The sequence below is a fragment of the Onychostruthus taczanowskii genome, unplaced genomic scaffold (assembly GCF_017590055.1).
Source record: "Onychostruthus taczanowskii isolate IOZ18803 unplaced genomic scaffold, ASM1759005v1 scaffold96, whole genome shotgun sequence".
NCBI classification, from domain to species: Eukaryota; Metazoa; Chordata; class Aves; order Passeriformes; family Passeridae; genus Onychostruthus; species Onychostruthus taczanowskii.
Window position 1 is genome coordinate 247,385 of NW_024507657.1, and position 22,239 is coordinate 269,623.

At 43.5% G+C, this 22,239-nt stretch overlaps 1 protein-coding gene across 1 annotated transcript; it reads right to left on the bottom strand.

Moving 5' to 3' along the window:
* Nucleotides 1–7,016: 7,016 nt before the first annotated feature.
* On the bottom strand, nt 7,017–21,811 carry VLDLR (very low density lipoprotein receptor). The gene is made up of 19 exons (XM_041426888.1): nt 21,456–21,811; nt 17,285–17,404; nt 16,207–16,329; nt 15,200–15,322; nt 13,528–13,899; nt 13,299–13,421; nt 13,091–13,213; nt 12,518–12,637; nt 12,315–12,440; nt 11,756–11,927; nt 11,207–11,431; nt 10,934–11,052; nt 10,420–10,559; nt 10,176–10,317; nt 9,716–9,862; nt 8,708–8,797; nt 8,238–8,315; nt 7,959–8,128; nt 7,017–7,663 (listed from the first exon to the last, which is right to left on the bottom strand). The coding sequence occupies exons 1-19, from the start codon at nt 21,667–21,669 to the stop codon at nt 7,628–7,630; spliced, it is 2,763 nt and encodes a 920-aa protein (XP_041282822.1). The 5' UTR covers nt 21,670–21,811; the 3' UTR covers nt 7,017–7,627.
* Between the last annotated feature and the right edge of the window lie 428 nt (nt 21,812–22,239).

Genomic DNA, 22,239 nt, shown 5'->3' on the forward strand with positions numbered 1-22,239 from the left:
GAACATATACACAATTTTTGTGGTTGGATTAAACTTCATATATATGTAACTTCTGGTTCTTTCTCTCATTTAGAACAGCATGTTTAATGCAAAATCTTACAACTAATAGAGAAGTAAATATCCTTATGGTACACATCTGTGGTTTAGGAATGGTACTCCCCAGTTCAATGCCCTCACTGAGACTCTTCCAAACCAAATTGCCATTCACTCCCCCACTTCCCCTTGTGCTTCCCACTCCAGCAGGATGGAGAGGAGAATCAGAGGAACAAAAGGTTAAAATTGGGTTGAGGCAAGAACAATTTACTGGAAACAGCAATGAGATAAGAAAATGAACAGTAACAACAACAATATTAATAACAAATTGTGTAAGACATAGAAATCATTTACATGGAAAGCCCACAAGTAATCCCAACCAGCTCTTCCCCACCATGCTTTCTCCCATCCAGAAATCTCACTCCTCTTGGAAGAAAGAGTCCCTTAACCTGTCCCTGGCTGTTAAGGTGATCTGAGGTGATATGGTATATAACTTTAGGGTCTGGCCACTCTCCCTCTTAGCTATTGCCAAATATTAACCCTGTCCTTGGCCAAAACCAGGACAATCACCTACATGCCTACCAGAAAAACATAGAGGCAGAACACCAGAAGAACTCACCTCAGGTCTTTGCTAAAATTTGGTTAAATCATGGCATTGGGCATCTTTAAGTGAAATCTGCTTATTCAAGTGTGCTTCTGCATATGAGTACTGCTATGCACATGCACCCATCATTCCACTAGAGCTTTACAAGCTCTGGTTTATATTTGCAACAGCCCCGTGACTTGGTACAAGTGGGAAAGCTGAGGCATAGAAGAGATTTGCCTTAGATGAAACCGGAAACAAATAGCAGAATGAGTGCAACACACTTTCCACTTACTTAGCACATGAGCTATTTAATAGCCTTTCATACATACCTAATCTGAAGGCAGCTGTGACTCCTTACAAAGCACAGGACTATATTGTCTATACTTCTAAGGTCCATGAAGCTTAAACAATCAAACATGATGGACCAGCACACAGAAACTTCAGAGTGCCAAGGAATTCTGTGACAATTCCTCTTCGTAGCTAACTGTGTCAGCTTGTGTGCTTAAGATAAATTGCTGAGCAAGGCATTTTCTTCTGGGCCAGGCTGAGGATTTCTCTGAGTTTTATTTCCTCTCTCCAGTAAACTGGGCTCTTTTTCAGTACATTTCTCTGTATACTGCTTCTAAAAGCAAACAGTAAATTCCTAGCAAATCAAGCTACAAATTTGCCAAGATGAAAAGACATTGTTTGATTTCCTTCCCATTTGTAACAAATACAAAGAAACAAAAATAATTGGTAACATATATATATATATTCTGCTGCTGCCTGGTAATGGCCTTTTTAATCCTCATCATTTTAAGAGCTCATCTGTACCTAGCTGGTCTTCTGGACTTTCATTCATAGTAAAACTTGAGAATGGTATTTAATGCAGCTCATAAATTAACAGGTTGTACTGAGAATGATTCCCTGCAAGAAGAATTAATATGGCAGCTTCTCCTTTGACTTAAACTGATTTTATGCTCTTGTCTTCAAGTATTGCTCCACTTTTAATATTAATTTTGGAAAATCTTAAATAACACAGGATGCCCTTATGCCTGATTATCAGTCCTTGATCCTTTGTTTCAACTGATGCATGCTGCCCTCAGAAGAGGACTGGAGCCTTTCTGTAAGACCCAGACATGGTGGCAGGGACTTCTCCTTCAAGAAGCACCTAGGGATGTTGCTGCAGGCCTAATGGAGGCCTCCCAGACTTTTTCTGCTATTTCAGTTGCCCTGCCTTTTGCAACATGAGCAGTGGGTGTTCTGCATATCTTGCTTTTGTTCTTGGATTTACCCATGCAATTGCTTCTGATTGTTATGAATTTGGGCCAGATTCCTTCCTGTGAACTATGGCTAACATTAAAGATCTTATTTTACAGCATCAAGAGTCTTCTCAAAAACGACTAAAAGAGGAAGTGCAGGCAAAGGGGAAGCTGCCATATATCTAAGCACACCAGAGGTAATGGAACATTCTCTTATGAGGATTGAGCTCCTCACAGCAGACCCCTGGCTCAGCCCTATCTCTTGAGGCAGAGTGTGAAGCTTCACTTCTTCCCTACAGGACAACAGGCTCTGGAGATAACCAGTTTACACAAGTTGTGATTATTTCAATTCTTCACTGATTCTTTAATATGACTATTAGGCTCCTAATGACCAGGCTGGCTGCGTGACTTCCTTCTATTCTGAGGTAATTTAAAGGCAGTTGCATTTTCTCGGTTGACCCTACACTACCATGTAAAAAAACCTGCCACTTAGTGTTAAATTAACTAACTGCTACTGAAGTGTCAGATGAGAAGAACAAATTAATGTCAGGTCTAATTATTAAAGCTATACGTCACAGCCACTTGCAGAGGCCTACTCTGGAGTGGATCCTTTTAACTGCTGAACACTGAAATAAAGCATTGGGGTTGCTCCTAGTGAAAGTCATGTCTGTCATGCTTATACAGGAAGCACTAAGCAGCCTTCTTATAGAGATTCTTGATGGTCAAGAAGGGACCCTTAGAAAATATCATGTAATTGGGGCCATCCACAGCTTGCCTGTGATTCAAATTACAAAGACAGCTAACAAAACGTTAGTCCTCAGCAGGCAGTGGGTATTTGCATCTGAAACCTAGGATGGTGAAAAATGGCTTTTTTGAGTAGTTTTTGTCTCAGATGGATGCACTACATCAAATACTAATTGAGTTCTCATGACGCCATTTGAATTATGCTCTCTGTAAGCAAGCAGTTTTACAACTTTTGTTTCTCCGCATTCACTTACATAAATTAAACTAGCAGTGGAGGCTGCCAGAAAGACAAAGGGCTATGAAGAAATAGCTCTTTATATGCCACAATCTGCTACCTACCCACTTTTGTCCAAGCAATTCCTCAAACTCTGTTTCTGAGACAGATATAGCTATGCTACAATTACAAAATCACCAAGTTTCACCTGGCACCTGGAATTTGATATATGTGGATCACAACTAAAAACTTATACATAAATTCTACAGACACAATCCACCCTCTGCCACTATATGACTTATTCCTCCACCAAAAAGAAGTTGGGAGAGAGGGACAGTGAGTTGAATGCGGTCTAATTAAAGAGTAACCAATGTTTCTTCTAGTAAAACCAGAATGACCAAGTTGCTCCTGTATGAATACAGCACATGTAACTTGAATTTTGTACTGAGGCTTCATTAAGGATAATTATTTGTAGAAAGTTAATGGGATGATTTTTTTTTTTTTTTTTTTTTTTACCACTAGAGGCACCAGCCAAAAAGTTAGAAACTCACAGTATTTGTTACTTAGATTATAATTCCATAGTGTGCTGTGGCTGCTGTCTAACTTTCAAGAAAGTCTTCATTTGAATGGACATATTACCTCTCATATATTTAAGGGTCCAGAAAAGGAATAAGCTGTCTAAACCAAACCACACTTCTCAGTTGCACACATCCACAAAGGGGACATTAGAACATGCAGCACTGTTTCTAGATGATTGTGGCATTGACTGTATTCAATGATCAGCCTTTCAAAAATACTTTCACTGGAAAGAAACAAGCATTATGAATGTTAAGTTAATCTTTTTACATTGCTATCCAGCTATCAGCTTCAAGTATATGCACTGACAGTATGATAAAACATTTCCATGTATTTTGAAGTTTGATTCTAGGAAAGGATCTCCAGGAAGGAGGGAAAAAATTACCTTAAAACTGTCTAGTTTTTCTACAGAGCACATTGCCAGAGCAAAAACCCATGCCTATGACATGTGTTTTGCACAATCATTTGTTGTGATTTAATGCTTAGTGTTTCCTATCTTCAAGCAATTTATTACATAGCAAAGAGTATGTTAGTGAAGTTAGCCTTCAGTTAACCGTTTAGGTTTTTGGGGTGGGGGAGGAAGTTTCATGTATGATATGAAGCATTTCCTACTGCTTGGCAGCAGCATGGAAGTGTCCCAACCAGGGTAGTGCAAGGAGAATTAAGACAATCATTCTTTCCACAGGCAATCTTTATTTTAGATGTTTAACAGCCTGGATATTCAGCAGCCTAACTGATTGCATAGCCTGTCTGTCCCTCCCCTGCTCTGAAGAATTTTTCATTTATATGGGCAAATTTCAAAGCTCTTTCAGGAGAGGAAAAGCAAAAACTGGCAAGCAAGGAATGTATTAAGTTGGCTCCAGCAGAGCAGACAGACCTCTCCAAACACTTTCTTCCAGTAGGTGACAGTACCAACCACTGTTGTGAGGCAGCTCAAAGAAGGAACATGAGCACATTTCTTCACAGACATGCTGTGCCATACCTACAGAAAGTACTCGCAGACCTCCAGTTATATCCAGGTTGTGAAGTGAAGAGAGCTTCTGCAGCTGTATGCTTTTTTCCTTTATCTGAGGACTCTCACACGATTTCTTCTAGCCCAAGTCTTTGTTTTTGTACTTCTCTTGTCTAGCAAGATTCAGCACTTACATAAAAATAGATAAATGGATGTTTGCTGTTTCAGGAAAGATCTGATTGGAAAAAGGTATGTCCATTAAAAGTGTAGGCAAATACAAGTTGGGTTGGAAAAGACATATGGTAGTTAGCTGTAGAGGAACAAGGTGCAGAAGGGGAAGAAAACTACATGCATAGCATCAATTCCCTTTATGTTAATTTTCCTCTGAGCAATAATGTAAAATATTTATAGTGCTGTGAAAACAAAGGCAGATCAAATAGGAGGCAGAAAATAATGCAGGGGCAGAGGAAGTGTATTAAGATAAATTTGCATGTTTACAAGGGAAAGAAAAAGCCATATTCAAATTTAGCTTTGCACTCACACTGGCCAGCAGACATTGAATAGAAATAGGCAGTATTTAGAACCAGAGGGCTTATTTATTTTTCCAGGAAGCAAAAATGATACCATTAGCTTGATACTACCTCAATAACCAACTACACTCATATTTTTGTATCTATAAGCAGAAAATTCTTCAGGAGGAATATAAAGTCAACTTAACAATGAAATCTGACCAAAGAGGTTAATAATGTCCCATTGCTCCGGGATACCACAAGACTGCAGCAGAGGAGCTGAGACTGGGATGATGACTGAGAATTCCCTCAGCAGAGCCACAGGGTGTTGCTGTAGGAATGCTCAGTGTGGCTATACCACCTTCACTAGATGCCAAAGGAGTCATATGACGAACAGAGTCAAACATTTGCAGATGGCAGAGGAAAAAATTGTTAAAAAAGAGAGGAAGGTATTTGTCAATGCAAGCTGGATCTGTTTTTACAGATGGAATCTCTGACCACTCTCCAAGCCTGCTGTGGAAGTAAACAATGATTTCATAACACAAAAATGAAGAGACACAGGAAAGAATAAACCTAGTTTTGGAGACTAAAAACCAAACAACATTTGCAAATAAGTACAAGCCGTCTTGTATCATCTCCTGCTACTGCCTTATATTCCCCACTCCTCCCTCCTGCTATATGAAGCCATATAAATTTTATCTGGTAAAGTGTTAAGTCCCCTCTAGAATATAGGAATAAATTGTGTTTGTCAAGGCACTATTCTTTGTTCAGCACATTGGAGTAAAGTCAAAAAACAAATTCCTAGCTTCCAGAGTGTCTGTAAAAATTACCTCAAGTCCCCGAAATAGACTTGAGTTGCTAATTCAAATAAACATTAACCCCAGGGAGAAATGTCTTTATTGGTCTTAATGGTCTCTCCTTATACCATTTGGTATGATACTGGTAAGAGCAATGAACGTCATCAAAAAAGTAAAGCTGTTCTGTACAAAGACTGGGAAGGCAGAGCATTTTGCCTGTAATTAGCTGCCATGTGAATTTATAATTAACCATCTGACTGAGAATTATGTTTTGTTACATTTGAGCACAAATACTTCAGAGTATCTAGAGTTAGGAGTTAACTGAAAAAGAATTCAGAGTTAGGAGTTAACTGAAAAAGCTACCCCATAACTAATGAACCTCACATATTACACAGCTATGAAAGGCACTTTATCCCAAAAGGTACTTAGTAAAATAGATACAGTATTGCTATCCAGAAAGTTTAGAGACCCCCTTACATCCTAATCTTTGCAAGACAATTCAGTCCTCATGAGTTTCAGATGTCTTAAATGCCTGCAGTCAAGAGTTGCCAGAGATAGCTGGTTAGAAGATTCAACTCCCTGAAGAGTTGTAAACTTGCTAGAAACAACTTATTTTAAATCTGCACAAGTTGGCAGCTGTCCTTATCTGTTAATAAAAGAGTCCACAATACAAGAAGACCATTAAGAGAACAGACCTCAGCTGTAACTGCAATGAGAACAGGCATTGGAAACAAGCCTAGGAACTGATCCAAATTCTGACTTGATGATTTTTTGTTACTATTTTAGAGACAGAACTGATTGAGAATGATTTAACATGTCATCACTAAAGCATAACCAAGAGATTATTGCTTCTTCCAAATGATGTCTTAGCCTTGAAATTGCATCCCTCCCACCATAAGCAATTTTTTTCTTACCATGAAGGGGGAAGGATTAGCAACAGTCAAGTAGCACCTCATACTACAGAAGTTCTGGGGAGTAACTGCCAATAGCCTGGCACTGCAAGGACCTCAGACTCACCTGGCAGACCATGCTCTGACCTGTCTCCATCTTGCATGTCTGCCAGTGCTGCTTCTCAAAATATTGCAGCAGTAGCTGTGTCTTTTTAGCCTCTGTCAGTCCTAATTTAGGAGATCAGCTGGGCTACTCTGATAGGAAACCTGCTCTGTCCATTACTCTGTGCAGACTATTAGTCTCAAGAACAAACATGTCACCTGGCAAGTGTCTTAGCTGCCTAGAATGCCACTGAAATAATTTAAGAAATACTTCATGATCTGGCTGGCAGTGGTAGTGCAGCCTACTAAAGCTTTCAACTTAGGAGATACATCATTTTACTTCAGTGCTAACATAATAATCAAAACCAATACTTTAACTGCTTGACTCATTTTATTTTTATCCCCTTGGCTGCATTTGAGTTTTACAGTGGTTTCTTAAAGACCATTCATTCTTGTAGACCTCTAAGAGGTAACAGACAAGATAGAAGCAATTATACATATAAAATTACTTATGTTTACAAATTTTTGGCAATCATAATAACCCGTTTTTTCCTATTGCCATTGCCCCAATCATTGAAAAAGAGAGTGTACAATAATTTACATCTGAAGTACTTCAAAGTGCTTGATAGTGATTTTCCAATAATTATTTACAAGTGGCCTATAGACATATATACAGGTGTTACAAGTTGTGGCTGGAATATGGCTTTCTATGGAAAGTGCTTTATATTTGGTCAGTGATGTTACTGACTAACCAACCCAAGGGTTACTGATAAAACTGTAACCACTAACAGCTGAATTGTTGTGGACAGGTATTTACAGAGTTGTTAAGCTGTAGAAAATAACTATTTACACAAATGTGCCATAAATACAGAAAGTATCTTCTTTCTTCCAAGAATGGAGGAAGTCCTTCAGCCACAAACCTGGTTACTATCCCCAAAGAGTGTAAGACACAAGTAAACTGAAAGTGATTGCTGATCCAGTGCTCATGCCATATCATCATCTGTGCTGACAACAGATATCTGTAAAAAAGTAAGTACAAGTTACCTACAGTTGCACTAATAAAAGACAAAGCAATACACATCATTGCTAATTCTTCAGGCTAGTGACCACATTCAGCACAGATTATTCCATCCCAGGTACAGACACTAGTTACCTACCATAACTTTAACCTTAATTATAGGGTAAATTTGTCAGTTGATTCAGCCCAGTAGTGCCTGCAGCAGACACATCTCCTAAATTCAATTCCAGTATCATTTGGCAGTCTTTCTACTCCAATTACTAACCTGGAGTCTCAGACATAATAGGTTTACTTACTGCAGGGTAGGTGTGTCCTACTGAACCACTGTGTCTTCCAATATCAATTGTGAGGTCCTCTTCTGTGGTTTTTAGGTAAACTGGATTATCAAAATTCATGCTTTTCATGTTCTTGTGCTGCCAGTTACGCCACATAAAGTAGCCAGCTGCTGCAGCCATCATCAGCAACACTGCAGGGAGATAAAGAGATTGCAAACATGGAGTAGAGTCCGGTCAAGCTCCTATGAGTGGCTTGTGCCACCACATGGGGTCCAAAAGGCTAGCAAATGCTCTACTCACCAGCAGGAAGAATGATCCAAGCTGCTGATGTTCTTCCAGCTGCAGTTACTTCAGAAGCTGCACCACTAGTGTTGAATCCTGCATGAAAATTTGACACAGTGAGCTTGCATACTGACAGGCTGGCAGATTGTCATATACAAGCATATCCCAAACCCAGAAGCTCCTATTTGATTAGCTTCTCAGTAGCACGTGCTAAAACAACCTAACATGCTTCATCCTGTATTAGTTGGAAACTTTCTTTATTGCTTGCCTTCTCTGAGCACTCCTGGGATTTCATGGAACCTACAGATTCCACACTGTCCTATGTGAGCTAAATCTGTTTAACACATGCTCCAGCTGCTACACTACACAAGTGATCTGGCCTGTGTTCTCTACTTGCATGCAAAGGAAAAAACTTCCAAGTAGGCTAGTTGGTCAGTTTGCATTTAATTTCTCTAATGTTTAGCAGTGTGAGTTATTGGGACCAGTACCTCCAGGAACTAGTCCAACAGTTGGAGATTTTTCTGTTGTGCTGGTATCTTTAGCCTCAGTGTAAGCCACAGTTGTTCCAGTACCTGAAACTAATTATAGATCAAGAACTAATTATAGATCAGTTAATCCTGAAGTTCTGCAATGGCTTTGCTATGACAGCCATGGTAGTGAAAGTTCAGCAGATGGCAAAAATGGTCATGCAGGTTGTTAGCTTCACTGGGAACGCTGACATTAACTATTTCACTAGCACGCCCTCAGCAGAGAGTTCTTGATGAAAAGTAGTTCTAATAACAACACCAGACAGTTAATCAGGAATGAATTACAGGCATTTAAAGTCACAACAGTCATAAGCCACCCTACCCCTCACATAAGGTTTTCTGAATAAGATTTTAGTTTTACAAGTTTACTGGTTAGGTACAGCTTTGATATCCATAGCAACCTTTTAGTGCAGCCAAGGAAGGCAAGCATCCTTGCATTTAGCACTCTGTGGCAATCAGAATCAATACATAATACAGTCAGTGGCACCTTGGAGTTTCTAGTTCCACTCCACAGGACAAAGCAAGCCTGCTGCATAGTCAGTGGTGACAACAGTAGTACAGCAGCATGTTAATCTGGACCAAAAGGGAGGTACAAATGCCTTGGACAGCAACATTAGCCAACCGCATTTTGATCTGTGTATTTACATGTACAGCCATGTTAGTTTATACCACTGTTTTATAAGAGGCTGAGTATGTTTTGTCCTTGTGTTTGCTGTCTGTAGAAAGCCATGGAAGTACAAGATCTTGTTGTAAATGATGATGATGATGCAGAAGCAAAGCATGGACTTGGAACAGCACCTGCAGACTCTAAGGGCCATATTAATGCCCTCCCCTCCAGGATTAATTACGTCAGATTAATTTTAGCAAAGCTGTCAGCCTATAGCACTGTATTTCCGTCTCCCTAACAGGTTCAATAGTCTCCTATTCCTTCCCCATTCATCCTGGGAATGATCTCAGTTGTTACAGTACCTGTACATCTCAGGCCATCCTCCTGCAAGAAGTACCCAGCAGGACATGCACAGGTGTACTTTGGAGAATGTTCATTTATCTGAGGAGCAGGCAGGCACAGGTAGCTACAGCCTCCATTTGTCATGTGCTCTTCACACCAGTTCCTACCTGTTGGTACAGTAATTAAGGAGTGAACAAGAGTGAGCCTTCATGCTCCAAGTGTGCAGCAGAAGTATTTGCTCGGTAATTGTTTTAGTAGAATTACTTGTCTCAGCTGGTTATAGATTTATATCTGCTCTGCCCAAGAAAGAGCAATTGCAACTAGACCTCTCAATCCCCATGGGGCTGCCTATGTTAGAAGCTCCAAGCAGGAATAGGAATGGACATCTGTACAGTGAAGGGGAACCATTTGTCACCATCCAGGCAGGGCAGGCTTCTTACAAGTATGCATTGACTTAACTATAAACTGTATTGAAATTACCTGAAGGCTGAACAAGTTCATGATACACAATGATGTCCTGTGCATCATTGAGGTTGTTCACAAGGGTAACCAAATCAGTTCCAGTAAATTTGTTGGCACCATAGACTGCCTCATTCTCTCCATCAATCCAGTACACACGGTCCTAGAAGACAATGTCATTGCATCCCATTACCTCCATGATGCTATCAGCCCCATACCAGCAAGAAGAGGATCTTTGACAGTGACTATAGGAAGCCATTCTTACCTCAAATATGGTTAGAGCAAGAGGATGAGGAAGGAACATGTGCGACTTCAGCACAATTCTACGATCCTGGCCATTCAAGTCCACACTTGACAGCATGTGTAGTTTGGAATCAAGCCAGTACAGGCGGCTTTTTACAAGATCTAGGAGGGGGAAAACACCAATACATTTAGTGTCCACGTGGAGGAAACCTCCGAAGCTTGCTGCAAGAATTGAAACACGCACAGGTATGAGAATGGTGGCAGTGTTGCCCTAGTTTCTTACCATTCTAGGATACAGATGGCTGCTGCAGTGATGCCTATGTGGCCTGTGCCTCAACTATAATATAGAGCAGTTCAGGAAAAGTTACTATTTCAGTATCTGAGAAGTACTGATGCCTGTTGCAGTGTCTTCAGGCATACAGAAGCTTCCCTTTCTCAGAAGCTGAAAATAGTTCTCTGAAGAATGACCTTGGCTTTTGTAGCAAAAAAATTGCTAAAGCTCCAGAATACCTCTGGCAGAGACAAGTTCAACATACCTAGAGCAATTCCATTAGGCCATTGGATTTCTGTTGTCACAAGCTGCTGTCTGTCAAATCCATTCATTCCTGCTTTTTCAATTTTTGCTGGCTCACCCCAGTCTGACCAGTACATAAAGCTGTGAAGCAGAATTTATGTTGTATGATGCACTATAGTACTGTGTAGTATCACTCTTTATTATGACCAATAACTAACAAAGGCTACCTAAGTCAGTTATCAGAACACGTAATTGGTAGGTCCACTCTTTTAAAAGAACCTGCACAAATACTCACCCAGAGATAGGATCTACAGCAATAGAAGCTGGCTCTCTCAGCTCAGAGAGAAACAAAACCTTTCTTTTTGTGCCATCTAGGCTAGCCACTGAAATGGTCTTTGCAGTTGAGTCTGTCCAGTAGATGTTCTTATAAACCCAGTCAACAGCAATTCCTGCAGGACTGTGTATGTTGTCCAGGATTCTGATGTGTGTTCCAACTTTATCACGGGTATCAATAGAGGCACTGGAAGAAAAGAATTACTTGCTTTCAGCCACTTCCATTGCAGATACTATCCCTTGGCATACCTCAGCAAATACCGCACAAGATTTCAGGGAGAAGATGCATGTGGGACTTTCCACAGGGTGCCTTCTGCACAAATGTAGCAGCAGCTACTAGAAAGTGCAACAGGCATACACATTGGTAGCTGTGGGAGTTTGTATCAACTGTACTTTGTCTTTAGGATATGAGGAATCTAGTTTTCACTACCAGAGACTAGAGAAATAGCTTGGGTAAAACCATGGAATGGTTTAGGGAAGTAAACTAGGTTCAGAAGCTAAGCCCATTTACCTGAAGATTGCTTTTTGGCTGAAGTCTGCCCAGTAAAGCTTTTGCTCAGCAATATCAGCATCTAGGGCTATAGAGTTTCTTAGCTGCTCTACAAGCTGAATGTATTCCTTTCTCTCAAGGCCAATCTTCCTTATGTCCCGGCGGTTGGTGAAAATTAGACTTGGTTCTTTCCCTGTGAAAAGAGTTTGTTGTCTGTACTTCTAGCTATTCAGTAACACACTTTTCTTTTACAAAAAGTTTTAAGAGTCATCATATTTAGTATCTAAATATTTATTATGTCATTCCACACTTGCTAGGAGATGCTGACAGAGGTCTTGGTTGTACCATACCTCATCCTTTTCTCCCTCCACAACTTGATGGGGAGGATCCTCCTGCCCAGGGAGTAGACACAAGCAGTTTATGTCAGACAGCTTTAAGTACTGTATCATGGCATCATTTGAAGTGTTAGTAGTGATCAGTAACACCATAATAGCTAGTGTAAAAACCACAGTAGTATAAACAGTGCATCATTTGCTGACTCATTTTAAAGTGGGGGTATAAAAGTCGTGTCAACACTCACCAACTGCCTTGCACACCCCAGTAGCAAGATCCATCTGATAGCCACGGCTGCATTCACATTTGTAGCCCCCTTTCAGGTTGATACAGATCTGACTACATATACCAGGGTTCTGACATTCATCAATATCTGTAAAAAGAAAAATTTAACTTATGCTCACCTCCCATATCACCAGTAGAGTCCATGTTAAACTACTAGATATTTACCTCCACAGGTCCTCCTGTCCAGAAGCTCAAACCCAGCTGGACAGTCACATTCATAGCCAATAATGAGATCTCTGCAGATATGAGAGCATCCGCCATTGTTCACCAGACATTCATTGATGTCTAGAAGAGAGAATTGGCCACTTCTGAGAAGGCATGCTTGTTTAGTTTTATAGTGTTAGCCATGGAGCACTTTTCCAGGTACATATCCACTTTCTAGCAATGCCTGTCACATCTGATAAACTGGCACTCAAAGTCATATGCAAGAGAACCCCCTCAAATTCACGTTCACGCAGCTATCAGCACTTTCTCTGTGTTACAAGCAGGCAGCAATATAGATTGAGGTTCCTAAAGTTTCAGTGTTTCTAATGCATTCAAGTTCTTTCCTGACTACAGATAAATCATCCTATCAGACAATTTGGCTAGGATAAAACTAGCCTATTCACTAGGTTGGCCTCGGTTGTAAGTTTGCCACCAAGAAGTGCCAACGGGCATTCCAGCTGACATCTGACAACTCCGAGGCTATATCTAAGTATATCTAGTAATCAGTATTGTGCAAAGAGTTTGTTCACTTACTACACTCCTTGAGGGGCTCATCACTCCAGTCCTTGCAGTCTCTCTGCTGGTTACACACTTTATTGATATCTATACATTCTCCACTTCTGCACTTGAATTTGCCAGGTCCAGAGCACTGAATAACTGACATAATGAAGATTGTGAGGGTGACTACCAACTTCAACAGATATTCTGCAAAGACTTCATTCTTGCTCAGTTCCATACTTACCATTGTTACAATTTGCTTCATCTGTGCCATCCAGACAATCTCTCACACCATTGCACTGCCTACTCCCATGGATGCAGTTTCCATCTTCACATCTGAACTGGTCCGGTCTACAAGTCCGAGAAGCTGAGGACACAGCCATTACAGACTTTTACTCCTGAGGTTTACTGAAGCAAAGGAAATAAAAGAGGAGACAAGCAGTACCTCCTAGAGAAGGACCAAGTGAACTTACGGCAGTTGATTTCATCACTTCCATCCTTGCAGTCAGGGTCTCCATCACAGCGCCACTTTTTGTGGATACATTCACCTGAGCCACACTGCACCTCACTGGCAGAGCACTTCACAGAAGGTGCAGGCTGGCGGCCACATTGCTCTAGAGACTCATCTGAGTGGTCAGAGCAGTCAGCATCATCATCACACACCCAGCTGAGGGGAATGCAAGTCGAGCTCTTGCACTGGAACTCATGAACTCCACAGGTAGGAGGTGCACACTCCAGCTCATCACTACCATCACTGCAGTCATCTTGACCATTGCAGACAAAGCTCTTGGAAATACATTGCCCACTGCTGCATGTGAAGTCTGCTGGACTACAAGTCACATTGCCTGGGGTAATGGGAGTAAGAGACATTAGTACATTGTCACAAGAAGGCTGACTTTTGTGTAAAGGTATTTTGTTTTGCAGCTGCCAGCTGACACAAGATCAGCATCCTGTATAATGCAATAGGGAAGCCTAAATGACCACCTACAGGACACTTGGGTTCCACAGACCATCCTCATTGCCTTTGGACATCATAAGTGATAGGCATCAGATTTGAACTACTGAGTGAAAATAACCTTCTGAAGTAGCTAGGCTGTCCTGCACTTCAGATTGCAAGTCTTTCAGAAAACAGAGTCTAACCCTGTGAACCAAAGACAGAAGGTAAAAGAAATGCTGAATAGACCAAGATTAAATTAGTCTGATGGTCAGCATGTACTGTAGTTTGAAATTAAAGTGTTTTGTGCTGGTCTCCAGGACAGCAGTGGCCCATTTGCCTGGACCAGTAGGGATAACAGACCAAGATCTTGCCTGAATTGATCCCGTGGTTACGCACACCCACGCAATTTATGTCAGTACAAATTATGCTGGGTTAATAGCAATGTAGCTAATAGCTCAGTATGCCTAGGCTCATAGTTATATCAGCTTCATTAGAAACACTGTCTGTAGATTTATTGTAGATTAAGACATTAGTTTGCTGAGTAAGATGGCAACTCCACAGACACATAGCAGATCTGGGTCTCATTTGGCCATCCAGGTAAGGTGGTTCCGATGGAAGCCAGCCCTGTGGCTTTGGTTACAGCAAGTATGTCTCAGGACACCTCAGAAAATGCACATGTATGCAAATTCTTTTGAATAAGCCAGGAATGCTGCACATGCTGCAATGGCAGCTTTACTTGTGTACCAGCCTGAAGTTTCCCCCTGCCCCAGACACCCAAACAACAGAAATCCAGCTTCACAGATATTTCAGGATTGGACTATAAAGTAGATTAGTTATGCTCTTTGCTAAAAGTTGCTACTACACTTTTAGGAGATAATTTGTTAATGTAAGCAGCAATTTCAGAAACTCTCCAGAAAACAAGTTCTGACAGTTGGCTTGCCGGGTGACTAAGCCTACCTACAGCTACTGCCAAAATTAGCAGAGACAAAAAAGACACACATTAAAAACCTTAAATTATTGTAGCTCTTAATTTAGCAGGATAGAGGACTGTTAGAAAAATTTGCTTTAAGCAGCTGCAAAACAAGATTAATGTAGGAGAGATATCGATACTATCAAAAATTTATCTTCCCAAATATACTGCCCAGCTAGCTCCTTTCCAGACAGGTCAATTTCAAATGGAGTTATGCAACGACCATTTATTTCCTTACCACAATTCTGTTCATCTTCTTCACTGTCACAGTCTTTTTCACCATCACATTTCCAGGACACTGGGATACACTGCGTTGACTGAGGACCACAGCTGATTTCATTTACCCGGCACGTTCTTGTGTCTATTGAAAAAAAGTTTAAGTTCAATCTAATTGATCTTGGGTATCAGCATTTGTGCTGAAAATTGAGACTGAAAGGCTTCAGGTCTGGACAAAGTTGCAGTTATTTAGATGCAAACATCTGTAAAAATTGATGGAAAAGGCTACACTATTCTGTAATGTTCAGTTAAAAAAGATGTTTCTAGTTCCTAAGAGATTAGTACCTTAACAGTACCTTTGTAGTGGTAGTATTGTGATTGCATGCCAATTACACTGTAATTGGCTTGCAATCACAATAATTGTAATTGTAGCTTGAGCTACAACAAACAGTAGTAGGGAGGAGTAATGCCAAAGTGCACTAGGACTCGGGCTGAAATACTCCCCACTGTGGATCCTACTGATACAGGAAAATGACACTTTCTGGATCTACATTGCTTGATGAGTTATGATACTTCAGACCAGACCTGCTAAACCTGAGATCTCACAGTCAAACCTCTGCACTACTGCTTCCCACACCCAACACGCAGTCAGATACTCAGTCCCTACATTAGCTCTGTAGTACTGGGGCTGCACTTTCAAAGTAGCTGCCTTGGAGAACAGCAATCACTTGGTGGACAAGTCACAGTGACAGTCAGGCCTGTCATGGTCTACCTGCTGCTTCTGACTGTGAGGAAAACCTGGTACTTACTATCTCTTACCCATGCAAGTGCAAGAGTGCCCACTCAGTTCTGCATCTTTTTAAGCAGTAAGAAGTCTCCTCTAGACCCTGACAAGGCCAAGCACTTAGGAAGGTGCTCCCCAAGTGAGTTCATCCCTGCTTTAGGAGTAGAACCAGACTGCAAGCAGGCAAGAAGTCAAAATGCTCCTCCCCACAGATTTGGCTACACCACCATGCCAGGTTCACTTACGGCACAGTTCGGAACTCTCATCAGACCCATCCTCACAGTCCGGATCCCCATCACACTGCCATCTGTTAGGCACACATTGACCACTGAGGCACACAAAGTCAGATTCGGCACATGTCTTCTTCACTGCAAGGGAGAAAAAGACACTTGTTTAGGTACCAGAGCTTAGCTTATTTATTGCTAACAGGGATCAGTTTTGTTGCCCTAGAAAGTTATTCAACACCCTTGGTTTGTGGATGCCTGGTGTTGTCCCCCAACAACCTAGTAAACAGTGCTGTTGACCACTTCCAACAGTGTTATTCTGTGTACAGAGAAACACTTATATTCATCTAATCAGGCACTGAAGGACCACCTATTGCTAAGGAGACTAAGCGGGTTAGTTTACATTAGCTACTGCTTTGAACAGACCTGAGTTAAAATAAGGTCTGTTGATATTAATATTTACATTTCAAACCCTGAGTTTATAGTCGAAGCATTTGATTCGTCATTACAGAAGCATGGTACTATGTAACTCTAGGGTAATAGTTTAGGTCTGCCTGAGGAGACTGGCAGTTCAACCACACCAGTGATGGATATAGAGTATGCTTTGCCTGGTCTCCAAGTAAATCTAGTCATCTATCTTGGCTTCTATGTCTGCTTACAGCAAGGGTTGGCAGCCAAAGCTACACTTAATGTTTATAGGAGACACAGCAGAATCACTTTCACATATAAAACAGGGCTTTTAGCCATGGAATAGCCAACAGCAGAGTGCTAATAGCAAACATTTTCTATTATGTATTCAAGAAAGAACTGAGAACAGCCTTATATTCTGTTCCTGTCAGTCATCACTCTCACAAGTGAAGAATTTTGGTCACAAGCTTTGTCTCAGTTGCCAATTTCAGGAGAGTTAGATAACACTCAGGAAAATTCAATTGCCTCAGATGGGCACAAAGAATCAATAGTGGTTATTCAAAGAAATTTGTCTTTGTGTTCCAACTGCCAGAAGTGCTGGGCAGGATAAGTATCTCTCCAGCTATCTACTGTTAAGTCCCCACTTCCAACTAGCAAGTATTACTACAGAGGTATTACTTTGATTACTTACCACAAGCACTCTCATCACTGCCATCTGAACAGTCTTCATCACCATCACATTTCCAGATTTGAGGAATACAGCGTCCATTACCACATGCAAACTGGGATTCTTCACATTTTGCTCTTGCACCTTTGATGAAAAAAGGAACTTATGCCTCAATACTGTTCAACAATACTTCTCACTTTCCCCACTGATCAAGAAGCTACCCAGCCTAATCAAGAGCATAACACCAACACAAAACCAGATCTGAGCTCCAAATTTTTGCAATCACCTTATTCAATCATGAAAGTAGAGCCAAAAGCTTTCCTTCACAGTAAAAAAGCAGAGTTTAAGCACCATAACCATCCACCTGCTAAACAGCAGCAAAAAATCTCAGTGTTATTCTCACTCAGTTTTCCTCTTCAAGGCAGGGTCAAGCCTGCAACTGTGCCCACAATTACTTTTGCTGTCTTGTACCTAGCATCACATTCTCAAAACTCTTCAAATTTTAAGCAAACTGGGTTTAAATTTTATTAATGTCAAGCTGCATTAGCATTTCAATGCTCTGCTGCTAACACATCACAGCAGAATCCCCAAGACATCTGTAAAGGTACCTTAGATAACTACTTTGTAGCTAAGCAAGTTTTCATGCTTTGTTATTCCTCAAAAAGTGGCCTCCAGAGACATTCCTCAGTATACACCAAAAGAAGTGTGATGCTAAAAGAGCAAAGTAATCAATCACTTCCTTCTGGTATGAAGTCCATTGTCTCACAACTGGTAAGTTTTGGTTTGCTAGTATGTTTGAGTAATATACTGCTTTCTGCAAGATCCTTAGAGTGTATTTTCCAGTGTATCTTCAACTCTACAACTGTATGACCCCATCCCTCAAGGGAACGTGCTTTGTCTTGGAAGCCCTGTTAAAACTGCCACTAAAAGCAGCAGCCTGCATCTTCAGCAGCTAAGCCAGAGCTGTTCCACTTAATGCACGCAGGCAAGTGTGTAAGATTGTGCATCAGTATTGGCTGCACATGCCTAGAGCATGATGCAAGACTCTTGATCCTTCGTGGTTTATTGCATCATTTAGTGAGAGTGCTTTGTCCTGGCATTCCAGAGCTCAAAGGGCACCGAATTTCAGTAGAATATTATTTGCTATTTTTATATCCTCTCTGTATGACATGCAAAATGCAAGACAGTTTCCAAGCAGAAGGAAGGTACTCAGGCATTTTACATTATATTAGTGGCTGGCCATCCCACATCAGGTACTCACAAATGCTGGACAGTACAAGCAAGAACAACATGAGCAATTCTATCTGCTGAATGTCTCATGTAAATCCATGAGCAAGGACGTGTAAAAGCACTTTACTAAGTTCTGCCAATATTTTAGTAGCCTTACCAGAGGAGTAAAGCAGTAATCCAGTTGTTAGAACAAAGTTATCAACTTTTTTCATGGGAACTGTGTTCAAAAAGTACCAAAAATCAGAACATCAGCTCTTGTGTATACTGTTTCCATTCCCCTGTTTCCTTTTCTGGTTGGGAATTACACCAGCATGTGCTTTCTAAGAGTGTGCTTTTGTAAAGCTACTACTACAACTTGGTCATGAGCTGTCAATCAATTAGCTTGCCTTGCGCTAGACAGCACACCCCAGCCACCTAAGAGTGGGAGTAGATGCCACTAAGATGTTCTAAGCCTGATACCTTGTTGTCCAGCAAGCTCTAAAAGAAGGTTAGAGTTGTGAGCCCTGGTCACATATTTCAGGTTTTACTGTACTACTGCATAAAATATGCAACAACTGACTCCTGCTAGTTTCAGGACTTCCTCATCCAGGCATTCAGAGTGAGAACAGTCAACCTTTCCCAAAACAGCACACAGAGATATTAGACTAAGCCTGCCACTAAGGAGATCCCAAAATAACTCCATGGCCCTTAGTTACTCTGTTTCAAGCTAGAATAACCAGAAAAGGCTTGCTAAGGCTGCCTAGTACATTGTGACTTACAAATGTAACACCATTTTGATCAAATGCTACAGGGAAGCTACGCACAAGGCTAACAGAAACCATAGCTGAGGTTGGAGTAACAGCTGTAACTTTACCATTACAATCCTAACAACAAGCCATTCCAAGAATATATCATTGCTTCTGCAGCTGATACCAAGTGAAATGTCAGAGCAACTACTTTTAGCTCACAAACAAGTAAAAAAAAATCGACAAGATCTAACTCCTACACAGGTGCACAAAGGTAGAGGTCAGCATCTGCTACCGCTCCTGAAGATGTCTGTCAGACTCTAACAGCCACTTGAAATGAGCTCCAGTAAGATGGTTAGTTACAGCCAGTAACTCTGATCCCTTGTCTTACACCAAGCACCATTCTACAATGCCAGGTAACCAATTTAGCTAGGTTCTACCAGTCTAATCCACTGCTATTTGAAGCAATGGAGTCATACCTCAACTGCAGCTTCAGTCACTAGATACCTAATGATTTTTGGATCAGCATCAATTAGCCACTAACTCAAGCTTCTCTTTATGTGCTCTTCTTGCAGTAGTGAAGTGCAGTGAAGCACCTTCACACATTTTCTCTTCCTTGGAATACAGCTTAGGCTGAAAAATGCTGTGAACCAGTAACATCAGAGCCTGGGATTGCTAACACATATTACTTTACTGTTCCCCAGGTAACTACTTACTAGAAGTTGGCTCATAAGCAGCAATGGGTGTAGGGTGAAGGAGCACAGTTACACTGACTACCCAAGATAAACTACCTTTCTCCATATCTCTGCTATCACTGTTAGTCTCAGCCCCTTTAGCAAGTTGCCAGATTACTTGTCTGGGCAGCTTCAAACATGTGACACTTGTGTACTGTCATCTGACACCAAGTCCCAGAAAAGCTTCCAACCGTGATTGGGAAACCTTGGGAGAGCTCAGACAGGAGCTAGCTTAGACTTTTCCCAGACCCTGGCAATTGCAACTCATAGTAGAAGACAGCTGATGGGTCTACTAACTCAAATTGAAAGAACAATCAGAGTAACTTGGTTAGCTACCCTACTAATTACCATCCACTGTGTATCTCTTGTGATGACTTCTGAGCACAATGAAGTAGCAGGTTCAGTGCCAGCCAGCTTGGTCCTTCATTCTACAACTGTTAACCATGTCTGTTGCGGACCAGGCACGGGAGCAACCTACATGACTGGGAGACCAGAGGTGACTACGCAGACATTTCTCCTCTCTCTTTGTATGAGGACTGGATAAAACAACATGCTGGCAGGGCTCTACCCAACATACCTGTTGTCTGAGCTACTGCACACTGTTATAGGAAAAACCACCAAGATCAGACACTTGGGCCTACTTTAGGACAACAGCCAGGAGATTTAAGAGCAATACAACAATGCAAACTTCAACTGCCCACCTCCTACCTAGGAGAGCAGGCTGAAGCTCAGCTCCTCAGGGAAGAAAGGAGTAAGCCAAATGATTACTACCTTCACTTAAGAGTAAAATATTTTCAAATGACCATCCAACTGGCTCACTGTGCAGGACCCCTGCCAATGCGGGCAACAGCTTCCACGCCGGGAGGCGGCCCGGGAGCTGGCCACGAGCAGCGCTACTGGCGAACGCCCAGCCCCGGGAGCAGGGAGCCATCGCCGGCAGGACCCAGCCTTGCCACCAGGTGGAGACCCCTCACGGTGGTTATCCCGGACCCTGAACTAGAGCCATGCCAACAGCGCTGGATAACACAAAGCCTAAGTTGCAACGCAGTTTGACAGCGCCTTTAACGCCGCGAGCTTCCTAAGCGCTCCTCTTTCGCCCTCCACAACAGAGCCCCAATCCTCCTCGACCCTCTCGCGTTCGCCCCAGCCCCTCAGACCCTCCTCCTTAGGGCCCATCAAGAAGCCGGGCCCCTCCCGCAGCAGGCGGGTAGCTGCCGGGGCTCGGTCCCCCCTCACCGCTCCCACCGCCCGGAGCCCCGGGGGGAAGGCGGCGCCTCGCCCGGCACGGGGGGCGGCGGGGCCGACGCGGCGGCAGCGCCCCCCTGTTCAACCGGGCCCGCCCCGCGCCCCGCGGGGCAGCGGGCAGGCAGTCCGAAAGAGCGGGAGAAAATAATGAGGGCAAGGCAAAAGTAAAGGGCGGTGGGAGACGGAATCGCCGCGGGGGGCGGCGGCGGGAGCCGCCCCGGCGGTGCGGGCCCCAGCCCATTCCCCCTGCCCCGCACTCACCGTCGGCGACGGCGCGCAGGCAGCCAAGGGCGAGCAGCAGCAGCAGCGCCCAGCAGCGCGGGACCCCGCGCCGCTCCGCGCCCCGCCTGTCGGCCGAGGCGCTCGGGTCTCCGGGCTGCCGGTCCAGCCGCATCGCCGCGCCGGGGACAGGGTGCGCGGGCAGGCAGGCGCTGCGGGCGGGGAGCCGAGGAGCAGAGGCGGCAGCCGGAGACATACACGGGGGGAGGCCGTCCCCGCGGCGCTCTTATAGCAGCCGCCCGGCCGCCCTGCGCGCCCGCTAGTGACTCACGGCGCCGCGCCGGGCCCCGGTTGGTTCGCCAGCACCGCCCACCCCCGCTACCTCCTCCGCGGCACCTGCTGCCGCCGCGACGCGCCCGCACACCGCTCGGCGCGGCTCGGCGGGGCACGGGCGGCGCGGTGAGTGGCGCTGCGGCGGCGCGGAGCGGTGAGGTGCTGCGGGCAGAGCCCCCCGCGCCCCCCCGCCCGGCCCTCCTTCCGCAGGGCGGGGACGGGAGCGGTGCGACCCTGCTGCCAGAGCCTGCGCCGGGGCGGCGGAGCGCGGCAGTCCCGGCGGGAGAGGGTCGCAAGGCGCGGCGGCAGCGGCGGCTTTGTTTCCCCTGCGTCTCCCCAGCGCCGCTGCCGCCGGCCGAGGGGAGGGGGGATGCGGCTCCCCGGTCCGGGCGTGCCGAAACCCGCGCTGCGCCCTGGCTGCCTCCGAAGAAGCTTTTCTTCCACGCGGTGCCCACCACCCCATCCGCACATGCTCGCGTGTTTGTGCGGTCTT

Bases quoted from the DNA above. Each gene is read 5' to 3' on its own strand.
- VLDLR (XM_041426888.1), bottom strand. From the start codon at position 21,669: ATGTCTCCGGCTGCCGCCTCTGCTCCTCGGCTCCCCGCCCGCAGCGCC. The intron at 12,638-13,090 runs GTAAGTGAACAA...TCTCTCTTCTAG, and splicing joins TGAGCCCCTCAAGGAGTGTA to ACATCAATGAATGTCTGGTG. The intron at 12,441-12,517 runs GTAAATATCTAG...TTCTTTTTACAG, and splicing joins GGACAGGAGGACCTGTGGAG to ATATTGATGAATGTCAGAAC.